Here is a 14967-nt window from a genome sequence, read left to right as displayed (position 1 = left end):
CTCTCGTCTTGTGAGGAATCCAAGTGCATCTGCTGCTGTTACATTTAGGTGCCTCAGCAAGCGAGATAAAGTGACCAAAGAGTATGTTCATTTAAGCAAGAGATTCTGCTGGTAGGGTCCAGAAGATAGTGGGATCACTGCTGTAGGTGTGAGATCATTGGATTATCAGATGGCTTTCATCACCCTAGTAAGACAGTTATCCACATTCTCTGTCTCTTACTCCAGGCAGTGACATCCTAAAGGTGAAACACAAAGGCTGGCAGCATTTACTCAGCTGAAGCATGCCAGACCAGGGTTCTGCAAAACTTCTTTTGTGGGAACAACTTGGCGTTTATGGGCATTTTGCGTCCCTACTCGCCTACGGGAAAGCAAGAAGGTTATTTTCAGGCTTTTTACTGTGGGGCCAAAACCTGCTGGGATCCAGCCCCTGGGGTTTTATGTGCCATTTGTGATTTGCTGTGACCAGGACAGACACGACAGCAGCCGTCACCCTGAACAGACATGGCGTTTGGGGACACAGGGGAAGAAGACCCTGCAGAGGAGAGAGGGCTGGAGCATGGATCTGAGCAGTGCCTTCAGCAAGGGGGAAGCAGGGAGGTGAGTGGAAGGAGTTGCACTGAGGAGGCCCTTTGGAGGGGCCATGTGGTCCCCAGTGCCTCTCCCACCTCCTCCTCCTCCTCAGGCAGGAGGAGGCAGACTTGCTGCTGCTGCCAATGCGCCAGGATAGAGAGATCTCGGCGCGGGAGGAGATGACGCAAAAGGCAGAGCTCCCCCCAAAAAAGTGTTTCTCCAGGACGAAGATGGCGGCAACTTAGCCCAAGGGCCCAAGATGCCTGTGGCCATCGGGGGCCCCCAGCCAGGCAGTTCCGCCCCGTGCGCCCGGGGACACCGCGCCCGGCGGCAGCAGCGGCGGCAGCCGCAGCCCATTGTCACCAGCGGCGGCGGCGGCGGCCCCGGCAGCCTCCTCCTCCTCTTCCTCTTCCTCCTCCTCCTCTTCAGCATCCTCGGCAGCGCTCCGGGAGCCCTGCAGCAGCGTCTCTCCAGTTAGAGCGGAGGGGGGACGAGGAGAAAGAGGAGACGGAGACAGCGGTGCAGCATCTGTGCCGCGGCTCGGGGCTGAGGAAGAGGAGCGGCGGCGGCGGCGGGGAGGAAGAGGAGGCGAGGAGCCCTCCCGGAGCCGTCCGTCGGCAGCGGGGGACGCGGCATGCGGCTGTCCAGGGGCAGCGGGCTTTTCTCGGGAGGGAGATGGAGAGCTGCGCTCTGACCATGCCTGGGTGAGAGGGGAAAGGACCAGTCGCGCAGCCCCGCCGCCACCAACTATCACCACCACCACCATCTCCTCTCCCTCCTCCTCTCTCTGCGTTACCGCTCTCGCCTTCTCCGCGGCACTCCGCGGTGGATGGACTGGGGCTGCTTCGTGTGGCGAGACCAAGGCTGAGCCACCGGCCAACCCCGACGCTATCTCAGAGGAAGAGAAAGAAGAAGAAGAGGGAGAAAGAGAGAGAGGGGGAGAGTGGAAGAGGGAGCGAGCGAGCGAGCGAGCGAGAGGAGGAAGACAGGCAAGAAAATACCCCCAATCTTTTAAGTCAATGCATATTGTGGTGACACCGGCAAAGGAGCCCTCACGGTGGAGTCGGCCAGGGCTGTGCGTTCCCAAAATATGACCAGGGGTGCTTGGATGTGCAGTCGGCAGTATGACGACGGCTTAAAAATCTGGTTCGCATCCCGGGAGAACGAGAAACCCTTCGCGGATTCAGAGAGGGCTCAGAAATGGCGACTGTCCCTGGCATCGCTCTTGTTTTTCACGGTCCTGCTCTCTGATCACTTGTGGTTCTGCGCCGAGGCCAAATTCACGGGCACCGGAGAGAAGGAACAGCCGCCACCCGACAAACCGGAGCCCGCGGAGCCGGAGCTGCCGCCGGCCATGGGGGAACCGGCTCCCCCCGCTCCCCGGCTCCTCACCCCCCCCGAGCCCTCCCTCCCGCCCTCCCCCGGTAGCGGCGGCGGCGGCGGCAGCGAGCCCCGGCACGGCGAGGCTGCCTTCCTGGGGAACACCACCGCCGCTCCCCCGGAGACGTGCCCCCCCCCGGGCCGCTCGTCCGGGCGCTGCTTCAGCGTGGGGGACGCCGAGGCGGTGTGCCGGAGTCGGGGAGAGCCGGGGCGGCCGAGGGACGCGGGGCAGAGCCCGGCTCCCGGCTGGGACCTGACGGATTTTTACCTTTCCTTTTGTAATTCCTACACACTTTGGGAGTTGTTCGCCGGGTTGTCCAATCCGGACACTTTGAACTGCAGTCTGGATGTGGTGCTGAGGGGGGGAGGCTCCTGCAGCCAGTGTGTCCAGGCTTACCAGCGCTACGACCAGCACGCTCAGGAGAAATACGAAGAGTTTGAGGTTATGCTCCAGAAGTATTTACAGTCGGATGAGTACTCGGTGAAATCGTGTCCTGAGGATTGTAAGGTAGGAGACCCTGCTGTGTTTCCTGTCCCTCGGTGGCGGGCAGCCGGCGTGCCTTCCGTCCGCGCGTGTTCGTGCCGTCTCTCCGCGCGTTGCGCTGTGCTGTGCGGATGCTCCGCGTTGGGGGATGCTCGGGGTGAGCCCGGAGCCGGCGGTCGCGCTCCGCGGGTGGGTGCAGCCGGGGCCGATGCGCAGAGCCCCCGGGTGAGCGCTGCTGAAAGGGAGGCAGGAGGAGGGGGGGATGTTAAAAAAAGAAAAATAAATGAAAGAGTGATTCTCGGCCCTCTGGGAGTGCGGAGCTGGATTTCCCCCTCCTCATGAATATGCGATTGGCTCCGTCTCGGCTGCCGGCACGCAGCGGGTTGGGATGCGGCTTGGCGGCAGGCAGCGACGGGGTCTGCATGCCAATGAGCGAGGCCCTAGATGGCAGCCGGGGCCGGGGTCGGTGAGGGACGCGGCTGGTTGGACTCTGCGCTATGCCCGAGGGACAGCGATACCGGCCTCTGCCTGCGGCTGGGGGATGCGGGTCGGTTCCCGTCGGCGTTTGGTCCCGCGGGAGGTGGAGCAGGGAAGGGACCTTGCCTTCAGGTGCTCGGCAGCGTCTGTGGAGTGGAAAGGGATCGAGGAGAAGGTGGATGGGTGTGGGGAGCGCAGTAACTCTTGGCTGGGAAGTGATGATAACTCCTGTCTGGTGACGGTATCTCGCTAGGACTTGGTGGTTGGCTTTGGTGCCAGCAGTGAGTGTTCAGATGTCTGAAGAGGTTTTTGATTTCCTTTGTTGGAAGGCACGGTCCCATTTCGGTTCTTCGGAGTTGCTGTCTTCCCTATACTTTTGCACAAGATTAGTTGGCCTAGATCTCAAGACAAAAGACGACTAGAAAAAGTGCTATCTTCTGCACCTTAAGTAACTATCTGCATGATGTTTTCTGTTCATATGTTTATTGAGTGCCAGGACAGGTGAATGTTTTCTACCCTGGACTGGATTAGCTTGACTACTGTAGAACTATGTTAACCAATCTGACCCAATCCTGCTTTAGCAGTGGAGCACAACAGTGAGTACAAATCCCTGTGCTGAGCAGAAGGCCAAGCGATAGCTCAGTGCTCTGTAACTTCAGCAGGGCCTTCTGAAATCACTTAATAGTGACAGCACATCCCTAGAACATCCTACTCCATGGTCAGGTAGTGCACGCTACGCATATATACACTTGAAAGTTCAATCTTCAGTCCCTCCAGAAGCTGGAATATCCTGATATTTCATTGAATAAAGTTAGAAAGTTACCTTCCCTTCCCAGCACCCCCTGAAACTTGACAAATGTGAAGTAGTTTCATTAGTGATTTTGACTCCACTGTTATCTGAATTCACATATGTTTTATGCACTCAGTTAACAGGTGATGTAAATGTATTTCTGAAGTGAATCACTGAAGTAAAAAAGCAGAAATTGGATAAATAAAAAGCGTGTCAAATATAAATAGATGACTACTGCTGTGAGGACATCTTTGCCATTTCAGTAACTCCTTAACCTAGAAATTGACCTACTGCTCTCAGCTGCCAAATGAATCTACAAACTTGAAGTGATTTTATTTTGTATTGCTATTTAATCAGGCTGAACTTTGTTACAAAGTCTGCTTTTGATCTACGATACATCGCGATATAAATGGTGCTGAAATGCACTCAGTAACAAATGTACACTATATTATTAGTTCCCTTTTGGGGACTGAATAAAAGATAAATACTGTTTTAGGGATGGGGAAGAAGCTGTTGAAACGAAATGCTCACATGAGATATACAAACAAACTTAAGAAATGTACCATCAATGACAAATGTTCAGTTCTGAGTGCTAGACTTGTCAACTGATGGCATTGTGCAGTGTGATGAGAATTTGGCCAACCAGTCTGTGCTAAAAAAAATAAGATATTCCGGACGGAAAGTAATCATCATCATCATCATCATAGCAATGAAATAAGGGTGCGACTTAGCGTTTTGAAGGAGTGTGCGGCGCGGGCCGGGCGCGGAGAGGCCGCTGTCCGTGGTGCTGCAGGGCAGCTCCCGCAGCTGGAGCATGCCGAAGCAGAGCCGTGCTGCGGGGAGCCTCTCTGTGCCACGTGCACCCCGGGTTGGTGCTGCTGGTCCCTTCGGGTTCATTCTGGTCGCTGATGAAGCTGGGTGTTTAGCGGGCCCAGCGCTCTGCTAGCCACGTGCTTTGATGTGCTTGTACGTGATCTGCTCTGAAGTGTGTGCTGGTGAAGCTGGAAACTTGTAGTGAAAGGTAAAACAGAGTGGGCATTGCAAAGTTTTACTGCACTTACTGGCATTATATACATATTACACTTATAACATTCAATCGGGACATAGTTGCTTTTTTTTTCTTCTTCTTCTTCTTCTGTACCTAAATATTAATTTCTATAGCATTGGATAACTAGATACTTTCTAGCATAATAATGAGCATTTAATTTATATGTAGTAAATAACCCAATATCTAACTATGCACTTGAGGTACACATCATTTGATTGGTTTTCGTGGTGAGCTTCTTTTTATCTTCTGTTAAACAAAAAAATCTAAAAATACTGACTTCACTCTGTTATCGTATATATAATCACTGGCTTAGTAAAATAAAATGCTTTGTTAAATAATGTATTTATATTTAAGAGGTCATTGGGATCATTAGTAATCTATGAGAGCTGCTTCATTCACAGAAGATAGCTTTTTATCCAGGTGACTAGTTATACCTGATGACAAAATCAATAAAATTTACACCAGATATCAGTCAACTTGATACTTTTCGTCAAGTATTACTTCCCCTTCTCCATCTCCCCTCACAGTGTCAACATGTCAGTTATCCAAGTAAATAGTCTCCAAGTAAATAGTCTGGCAAGTTATATAATTCAATAATTTTGATTAGAGAAAACAGTGCATATCAAAATACTTTTGGTGCATGTTTCTAAAACTTCAGCTCTACATTTTTATCCCTTTATCTGAAACTAAAAGAAAAAGCTTTTAAAATACTCTGTGTTCCACTACGTCTTTTAGTCTCTGAAGAAGATTTTAAATACAGTGTTTTGTATTGCAGAAAGTTATTTTCAGTCAGGAGTTATTTAGGTAATCAGTTCATGTTTATCTGTCTTACATGGTGATTTTTTTTTTGTTTTGTTTTAATATATAGATATATTCATTTTGAATCAAAACCTTCCTGTAGCCAAGGTCATCTTATTAAACTTCTCAATGAGGTCCTTTTTTTTTTTATTTTTATTTTTTTAAGATATACAGAAAATGCTGAGAACTGTGAATTTGAGAATCTTTTGAAAGCTAATATTGGTAGCATATTCATTGTAACAATGAACATACATATACAGCTTATATAATTAAGAATGTCAGTAGCCATTGTATGGTGTTTAGAATTTCTGGATATTTGTGTTGTCTTATTGCAAAACCATCTTCCACTTACTCTGTAAAAAAATTATTGAAGCCTGATGTTTTTATATATATTATTTTTGTCCTGTTAATCACATATCTGTAATGATGAAACAATAAATTTAAGTAGGACACCTACACATTCAACCAGGTGCCATAAATAAATGGCTTTAGATTTATTGAAGCACTAAAGTAATGAAGTAATGGAGAATCTGAATCTATGTGTCTGTTTTCCTGCTTTATATTAATTTATTTTTCAAATTTATAAAATTTTGCTTTTGCATCTTTAAAACCAATGGTTATGCTTACAGAAATTGTTATTGACATTCTCTATCGTTGTAATACACGTTTCCAGAATACCATTTTTATTTACAGCATGACATAGGACTGTATTCGAACAATTAATATAGGGCTGTATTGGATTGACATTAGAAGACACAGTTCCTCATGATGACTTATCAGCTATCTATCAGGGGAAATACTCAAGTTCTTATTCTTAAAACAGTAGACAATCGCTCTCTGGAATAAAAGAAAATTCTGGCTACTTCTTATTAACAACTGGGTCAAATAACTAAGTAGGCCATACTCATGTAAAGTTTTTTTCTTTTTTTCTTTTTCTTTCTTTTTTTTTTTTTGTGGCAGAACTTAACTTTTTGTGAAAAGTATCTGAGACCAACACTTTTTTAAAAGATATATATTTATTAGTATTGATTGTGTTTGAACAAAACCTCTCAGTTAGTTATCATTTCTCTGACATATCCTTTTTTTTTTTTTAATTCAGTGAAAGATAAAAATGTGGCCTTCCTTAGTGTCAGTTAAAATATTGCAAGGTGTGAATCAGGTAAGTACATAATAGTTAAAATACATCCAGTTTTGCTACTAGAATATCAAAGGATAAAAATAAGACTATACCAACTTTTTAGCTCAACATAGCTAAAAAGGTAACTTTTATTCACATCTTAGGTTATCAACATGTATACACAGAGAGCTTCTTTTCTTCCTGCAGGAATTAAATGTCATTTAACAGCTTTTGATTTGAGGTTTATGATAATGGTATCAAAAATATGCTAGAAAATTGCTGAGTTTTAATACTACTTATTTGAAAATCATGCATTACAATAGAGGGTTTCATCATTAAACATAGACTATACAGTTGATGGGAACATAGAACTGTTTTTTCTGTTATCAGGTTTTCTTTCTTCTTCTGTTTATTTTTTATTTTTTTATTTTTTTAATGAGAGCTATATTCAGTTCCTTATATTTGAGTAAAATGATGATTGAAAGTAATTTAAAACAATTAAAATCACATTTGTTCTCATTTATCTGGAAATATCAAAGCCTATAATGAATCATGACTTTTCCAAGAACTTTTCCTAAACAGCATATGTAGTCTAATTAGATTTTTATTTAAATTCTCGGTTACACTGTCAGAAGAGAGCAGATGAGAAATACGAAACCAAAAGCTCAAGTGATAAAAGAGCCCTTCTGTTACAAAAGGTCACACAGACCAGCATCTGCCTGAAAGTTAGACATTTCAATTACACATCTTAATCACACAATATTTATATTTTATGCAACAGTGATACCTAAGGTAATCAGAAGAAACTCTTAAAAATTAAACTTTCAGAAATCTGCACTAATGGCCAGTGTTTAACACTGGGAAAAAATAGGCATTAATTACTGAACGGATTCATTTTTTTAGAATGTCCTGAATTTGACATACTTTAATTTAAACATTTTAAAGCCCTTTTTAAAGTGAAGAATACACTATATTAAAAAGCCATGACACTGAAATGCATTTCTTTTTAAAAGTTTTGCTTGGAATACTGTGAAGAGAATGTGACGTGAAAAATGATGTTTGCACGTTACTTGTTTAGTTGAATTTAAACATGTAGAATTTTAATTATTTTTCAAAACTACTTTCAGATAAATGTGGATGAATGTAGTAAGTCTGGTCTTGCAATAGTGCAGTGGTGTGTTAATGTAAGGAGTAATGTTTACTACGCACTAACAGACTATGTATTTTGGCCTAAAATCCTAAATTCAACAATATATTTCTATCTTCTTTTATTTTTTCACTTTTCCTTTTGAGTGACACTGAAGGCTACATGTTTATAGTCATTAAGTTGCTTAAATGGTTTGTTGGATGAGGATTACGTCTCCCTGCTCTCAATAGAGCATATTTCCCAGGGCATTCTTTCTAGAACTGAGTTGATCCCACCTAACTTCAGCACTTCAGAATTTTCATTTACTTAATCATGCAGATATTAATCCTATTTATAGTGTTAATGGATACTTCATTCCTGGTTTAAGTAAAAAGGCCTGCAGATGACTGGAGCAGAGTAGTTGAAGTGAATTCCATCATAATTCTGCAGACACTTTTTAACACATCAGGGTATCAGAGTCACATGACTAGAAATGTCATAGATCAGCTCTTGATTTTATTTTGTTCACTAGATATTTGCATGTGGTAGTAGAGTTCATATGCACTTCGTAGCAAATGCAGCAGTCTTGCTCCTTCATGTTCTTCTAGGAAAAATAATCAAAATGCAAATTACAGTTCTATCACTTATCCTGCCTAAAAATCATTTGGTCTATACTTAGAAATCTATCACTTCAGTCTTGCACTAAGTTCCATAATATATTTAGATCTATGAATTGCCTAAAAAGGAAAAAGTAACTTAGAAGCCAAATTCTCAAATATTACTTGTTGATATGTATTGCTCCAAAATATGCAAAATTTAAGGAGTTAATCTAATGAAATTAGTCATCTACAGCATGGATATCTATGTCAGATAGAAAAATTCATACTTTCTTTGTAGTCAGTGGAATTTCATAGGTAAAGCCTGAGTCAGTTCACAATAAAGTAGACATCTAAACTAAATCAGAAGGATTATGCCATGGTACCTCTTTTCTGTTCATTGTCTTTAAGGCATCCTTATTCTCAGATGCAAAACACCTTCACTGTGTACCTCTACACTGATATTAGGTGAATCCTAAAAAAGTGATTTTGGCATAAAAAAATAGTTTTAATGAAATATTCTTCATGTGCAAAAAATGCAACTGTGAGAAAGTCTATAAAATCCTGCTACTTGTGCTCAACCTAGTGAAATTTTTCTCTTTCACTTCTCTGATAACTATAATCTGCCACTGAAGCATGTGTGAGCCATGCAATCTGCTTCTTAGAGATGAGAATAGGAAAGGGCCTTGTATAACTACAATTTTATCACTTTTTCAAGAGAAGAAGGGCCAAGTGCTTCTACTTAAACTTTTTCACTTTAAAAAACTGTACACAACAATTATAGGTCACCCTCCTAATAGCAATTTTTGCAAGTAAATTTTCTACAGACTATTTCCCTTATTCTTGCTTTTCTCTTTACAGGCAAGGTATTTTGAGGTGTCTGTATATCTAGGTGTAGAAGAATTCCTATGCACTACACTGGGTTTCGCTTTCTTCCCTTAGATGAAATCAGAAGGAACTCCCAAGCCTATCTAACCTGCCTAAATCAAGAAACATATGTTCTTAGACTTTCATGCCAGTTTACTAAAATAACCATACTGTACTTTTCACTGTACTCTTTTCTTGTCAGAACTGTAATGCAAACATCACTAAGTGAGAGTATGTGACAGTTTGGTAAACTTCACTTAAAGCATCAATCAAAGGAATACAAAATTAGTAATAGGCACTAGAGATACACTGGTTTGAAGAGAAATTTTATTGTTTTGAAAGTATGTTAGAAAGAAGAAAGAGCAGACTTATTTTTATTGTTAGATTTTTTGATCCTGTCTTGGTTGAAAACAGGTCAGATACATGAAAGATCTAAATAGTTCCTTTAGAACATAGGCACTGAAGAGCTACATCCAGTGAACTCCCTGTACAGAATGATAAAGGGAGCATGGTATGATGTAAGCATGGTTGAAGCAAAGTTGGTCAATGCTTAATGTTCTCCAATCCTTCATCTCTGCTCTTTCATCCAAACTGATGGACCTATCTTGATAGCTATGTTAAAAATAACAATGTTTTAAAGCCTTTACAAGAGAACTTGTTGAAGAAGTGGTTGAATGCAACCAAATTTTGGGAGGAGCGGAGAAATATTATTATAGACAAACTGCAGCTAATTTTGTGGTCCTTTGACATGATTTGGAGATCCTGAAGGGAGTATTCACCTTTTGTATGGATTGATGTTGAGAAATCATTCAGAGATTTCATCATTAGAAGAAAACTTCCTGGTTAAAAACAGTAGAAACAATGATATAAAATTACCTACAAACAATATGGATGGGTCTGGGTTTACTGAAATGTTGCTGCAGTTTGGAAGTCTTTCTGAATGTTTTAATTGATTTCAATGAAATTAGGGGGACTTTACAGATAGCAACAACAAAAAGTCTTAATTTAATTTTTTAGTTATGACTGGCATTTTAGTATTTATTTATTTATTTATTTATTTAAATGTAAAAAAATTAGACAAGTACTTTAGTCAAGCCGGTATATTTTGGATTTTATCCTTTAAAATTAGAAAAAAAAAAAAAGATTAATATATTATTCTTGTAGTTAAAATTTGCACTATATTACAATTCTGATGAATTTATTTTCATGGGAGAAAATTCAGTAGCCAGAATGCTTTCTAACTGCATGTTTAATTCCTACTTCTCCTCAACATTTTAGATAAGATCTTGCCTTCAGTTTGCTTGAACATTTAAGTAAATGGTATCTTACGTGTGTCAACACAGTTCGTCTGTAAAAAATCACTATGAAGTTCCTTTATTGCATTTCTAAGACATAAGCAATTCAAAATCAGAGGACCTTCTTCATTAAAGGGAAGAGGAAAGGATGATTTCTTAGTGATACTTATAAAAACAGTTTTTTCTCATTTTATTCATCATTATTTTTAAGAGAGTTTCCACAGTCTGACAGTTGCTGATTGGATGATTATTACTTTATTGGTTAGCTTTATCTCCATATTTCAGGGCTTACATTCATATGTTCTTCTCTTAAAAACTAATTCTGTATGAGCCCTATTTATTTAGATAAATAGTTCTGCAAAGGAGGAATTTGAGAAATCTAAGAATGCTTTAAATTTTATATTAAAAGCTAATTATATATTCTGTGTGTAGTAATAGACAAACAAAATATGATAAATATCAAAATTATTGTCATGGTGTGCATATTATTAATGAAGAAGTGTATACCAGACAGAAAATTCTTTGATAGTTTGGAATGTTTCTTATAAACTCATATTAAGTGAAAACTGATTTGTTATACTCATTATTTAAAAAAAAATTCTTTTGTATTGGTAATAGTAGCTTCATCATTTGGAGGACAATTTTTATAGTTGCTGGTGGTAGAGTTATGTTCTTAAAGGCAAAATACTGTATTTGTTTACACATCAAAGCAGGTTTTTCAAAATAATGTTTAGCTAGTAAATGACATAATGTGTACCAAATAAACACCAAATAATCTATAACTTTTTATTTATTTATCTATTTATTTATTAGTTATTGCAGTCGAGGAATATTTTATGCTTGCAGTTGCATGGACATTTTCTGCTGAGTACTCCTAGCATTGCCCCCACATGCAATATTTTTTGAAACTACATTTTTGTATGGAACAGTTTTGGAATAATAGGAATGTTTTACTGTTCAGTGTTGCAAGCAAAAATGCCTGTGTTGAAGATATAATTGATTTCTAAAAGCAAATCACTTTGGAGTTAGGTCTGGTATAACAAATCTCTCTTTAAAAGTAAAATTCTATATAGAATATGAGAAATATATATCTGCAAGTTGTATATACAATTCCAAAATGATCAAAACAAAACCTTTTTTATTAAAAATAGCTACAAACAATGCTTTTGTAAATAAAATTTTGGAAATTTATAAGATAAGTGTTTGCTGTAATATCTATTTAAATACTTCTCATTACTAAATTCCTTAAGCAAGTTTCCAGTTATTTCCATCAGGATATGACTCTACTAATTCCAGCTTTGTAAATTCATGCATGTAGTCTAAACCTCCAGTGTGAGCTGTGAAAAAAGATCTACGTTTTCAGAGCATAATTCACTGACCTTGTTATTACTAAGCAAAGTGCTCAAAATACATATGTTTTGGAATATTACATTACAAAATCGCATACCACCTAACTGTAAAACATCTTTTCATGTTTTGCTTTTACACTGTATTCAGGTTGATCGTATTGTGGTTCTGTGGTTAAAATTGAGACCAGCGAGTTTTGACAATGAGAAAGTTTTTTCTATGGAACGGAACAATAACGTTGAGCACCTGGTATCATGCACATGGGGATGGCCCAGCACATGCTGCCAGGAGCACAAAGACATTTTCCGTATAGCTACATGTGTGGAGCAGGGATATATGTGGACTATATTGCACTAACCTGAGATTCTGCACCTAAAAAAAGAGGAAAAACAAGAACACGGCTAAGGTTCTTTTGGGATAGCTTTCTAAATCCTTCATGCATTCAGAGATGTAAATTTTCAGTCCCATTCTGCTTTAGCGTAAATTTTTCCTAGAAATATTTCTGCAAAGAACTGTCATAACTTGGGCCAGTATTATGTATGAAAAAGTAGCTGTTGAACAAAATACATCTGAAATACTGGCCAAATTCTCTTAATAGCAGATTTTCGGTTATAAAAAAATATTATGTTATTATGTTTTTTTTTTTATTTTTATTCTTCTCTCCTATTCCCCTTTATGCTTTCTGATATAACAGTCCTGGGGGAAATGACCCCTATTATAAGCTATGTTTAGCTAACAAGATAGAGTGTATCACTGGAGTTCAGGAAATGAGGCTTGCTGTTTTATATCCCAATTCAGTTAGAAGTGCATTATGGATTCTTTTGTCTTTATTTAAATCTTATAAATGTTAAAGCTCAATCTTATAAATATGCATTTTTCCAACCTCACTGTATTAACAAAATTAAATCATTACTGCAACAATAGCTTTTCAAAATTTTGCAGCTGAGATTGATTCCTCGGCTGTGACCTGCATATATGCACTGCAAGCCAGTCTCTGCATGGCAGATGGGAATTTAAAATACAATCTTACTTTCATTTGTAAATATAGAACAATTGTCCTTTTGTCAGAGATCTGGAGTGACATAAAACAGGACTTGCTTCACGTAAGTCAGTGGCTCCTGATAAATGTAATACTGTTTTGAGAGCAGAAGAAAGTACAAGATACAGATGAAAACTCTATATGAAATCAAGGGGATGCATCTGACTCAGGCTGATTTGCCTTAGGAACCTTGGCTCCAAAAAGAAGGATGCAGCAAGTGCTTTAAATACTTATGTTCTTACCTTTAACTGATGATACTAATTTGTTACTTGTTTTCAAATTAATTGATTTTGTTTATTTGCTTGCTTGTTTTGACTTATTCTTCATTATAGTACTTGGTCTTGACCCTATTGTCTTATTCTATTGATATATATACATATATTTTTTCTGACAAAGTACACAAAATACGAGATTGACTAGTTCAGGTATCTAGGAGGGAAAAATCTTGAAGACAGCAAAGGAGAATTCCTTTGCTTTTTCCAACCTGTAGTGTAGGTCCTCCACCAAGATTAACAAGAGAGATGCTGATAAGCAGTAGTACTGCGAGTTTAAATCCAGAGAAGCTGCTTTGATTGCTGTACTGTATTTATACTGGTGTAAATACGGTTAGAATGTAAGTGTAAGTTGAAGAATGGATGGGGCAACAGACATTTTTCTCTGTAATAAATTTCAGTGCTCACAAAACAGGTAGTAATTTTAACAGTGACTCAAATAAAAATTATGGGTATTATGCACGCATATGTATATGTGTGATCTATATATATGTGTGTGTCTAACAAGAGATGCAACAAGAAAATTACTGAAGTAGGATGAAGCATCTTGGAGAGGCTGAACTGAAGGAGAAAAAAATCTTCAGTGTGTACCTTATAATTCTTTAAAATTGAGAAGTATTTTTGGAAGAATAGAGGAATATGACTACTGTTTTTAAATGGCCTTTATTTGGTCCCCTATTTGTTTAGTGATTGATCTGAAAATGCAAATTACTTAGAGCACTTTTTAAAAAGAAAAAAACAACAAAACACAACACAAAAAATATGAATTTAGAAACACCCTACAGAAAATTCGGAATTCACAAGCATCCATCAGTGTCACAGTAAGGGTGCACTCAAGGTCAGGCTGGAGGGAGCTCTATGCAACCTCATCAAGCTATATGTGTCCCTGTTTGTTGCTGGGAGTTGGACTTCACAGCCTTTAAGAGTCCCTTCCAACTCAATGATTCTATGATTCTCTGATACACACTACTACAGCTTTACACTGGTCTTCCTAACTATTTGTAGAGAATTTCTATGTGTTTGGACTGAAATTTGGAACACTGGTTGGAACAGTACTATCTAAAATTACGAGTACCTCTACTACTCAATATTAACAGAATACAGGAAAACCATGAGAAATATTCTGTTTGTGCAATCATAATATTTCAGATTATATTTGTTTTTGCTTCTTTATTTGCACTTTTCATGACCGTTTTTTTTGCTTGCTTATGTGTCAATTTTAAGACCACGACCTTTTGATTGCTGTGATTATTTGGAGGATAAGGTTTCTGTTACTGATGTATCATTGTTAGTGCAGGCACAGACTGTACATAGGCTGTGGATTCTTCTCCTTCTGGACCTCCAAAACTGCCTGGCCATGGCCCTGAGCACCCTGCTTTCATGGCCCTGATGAAGAGGGTTGAGAGAGGGCCCTGCCAGACTCAACCATCCTGTGGTTCTGTGACATGTTCACCTGAGTTTTGTATTTCCTCTGGAATGTTTTAAAAGGCAAAATTATGCTAGATTGCACATTATAAGCATGAGTTCCAGTGCCTTCCAAAATATTTATTTAAAACATCTATCTATCTATCTATCTATCTATCTATCTATCTATCTATCTATCTATCTATCTATCTATCTATCTATCCATCTATCTGTATAAATTTCTTGTTTATTTCTGACCATTTCTATCACTGGAAAAACATTCCTCCTTAAATTTTACAGAGAATTCAAGTATTTATATTACAAACTTTTCTCATAGTTTTTACTATAGGCCTAATT

General features: G+C 39.5%; 1 protein-coding gene across 1 annotated transcript in view; it reads left to right on the top strand.

The window, feature by feature from the left end:
• The first annotated feature begins 1063 nt into the window (after positions 1-1063).
• NALF1 (NALCN channel auxiliary factor 1) overlaps positions 1064-14967 on the top strand; it is a 433491-nt gene continuing 419587 nt past the window's right edge. The window contains exon 1 of the mRNA XM_065740974.1: positions 1064-2458. Coding sequence (XP_065597046.1) covers positions 1661-2458 — 798 coding nt within the window. The 5' untranslated portion in view covers positions 1064-1660. The remainder of the gene's footprint in view (positions 2459-14967) is intronic.

This window comes from Cyrtonyx montezumae, unplaced genomic scaffold, assembly GCF_038088225.1.
Source record: "Cyrtonyx montezumae isolate F1298 unplaced genomic scaffold, pur_monq_1.0 scaffold_3, whole genome shotgun sequence".
Classification (NCBI taxonomy): domain Eukaryota; kingdom Metazoa; phylum Chordata; class Aves; order Galliformes; family Odontophoridae; genus Cyrtonyx; species Cyrtonyx montezumae.
Note: the sequence above shows the minus strand (reverse complement) of the source record. Positions and strands in the feature narration are given on the sequence as shown.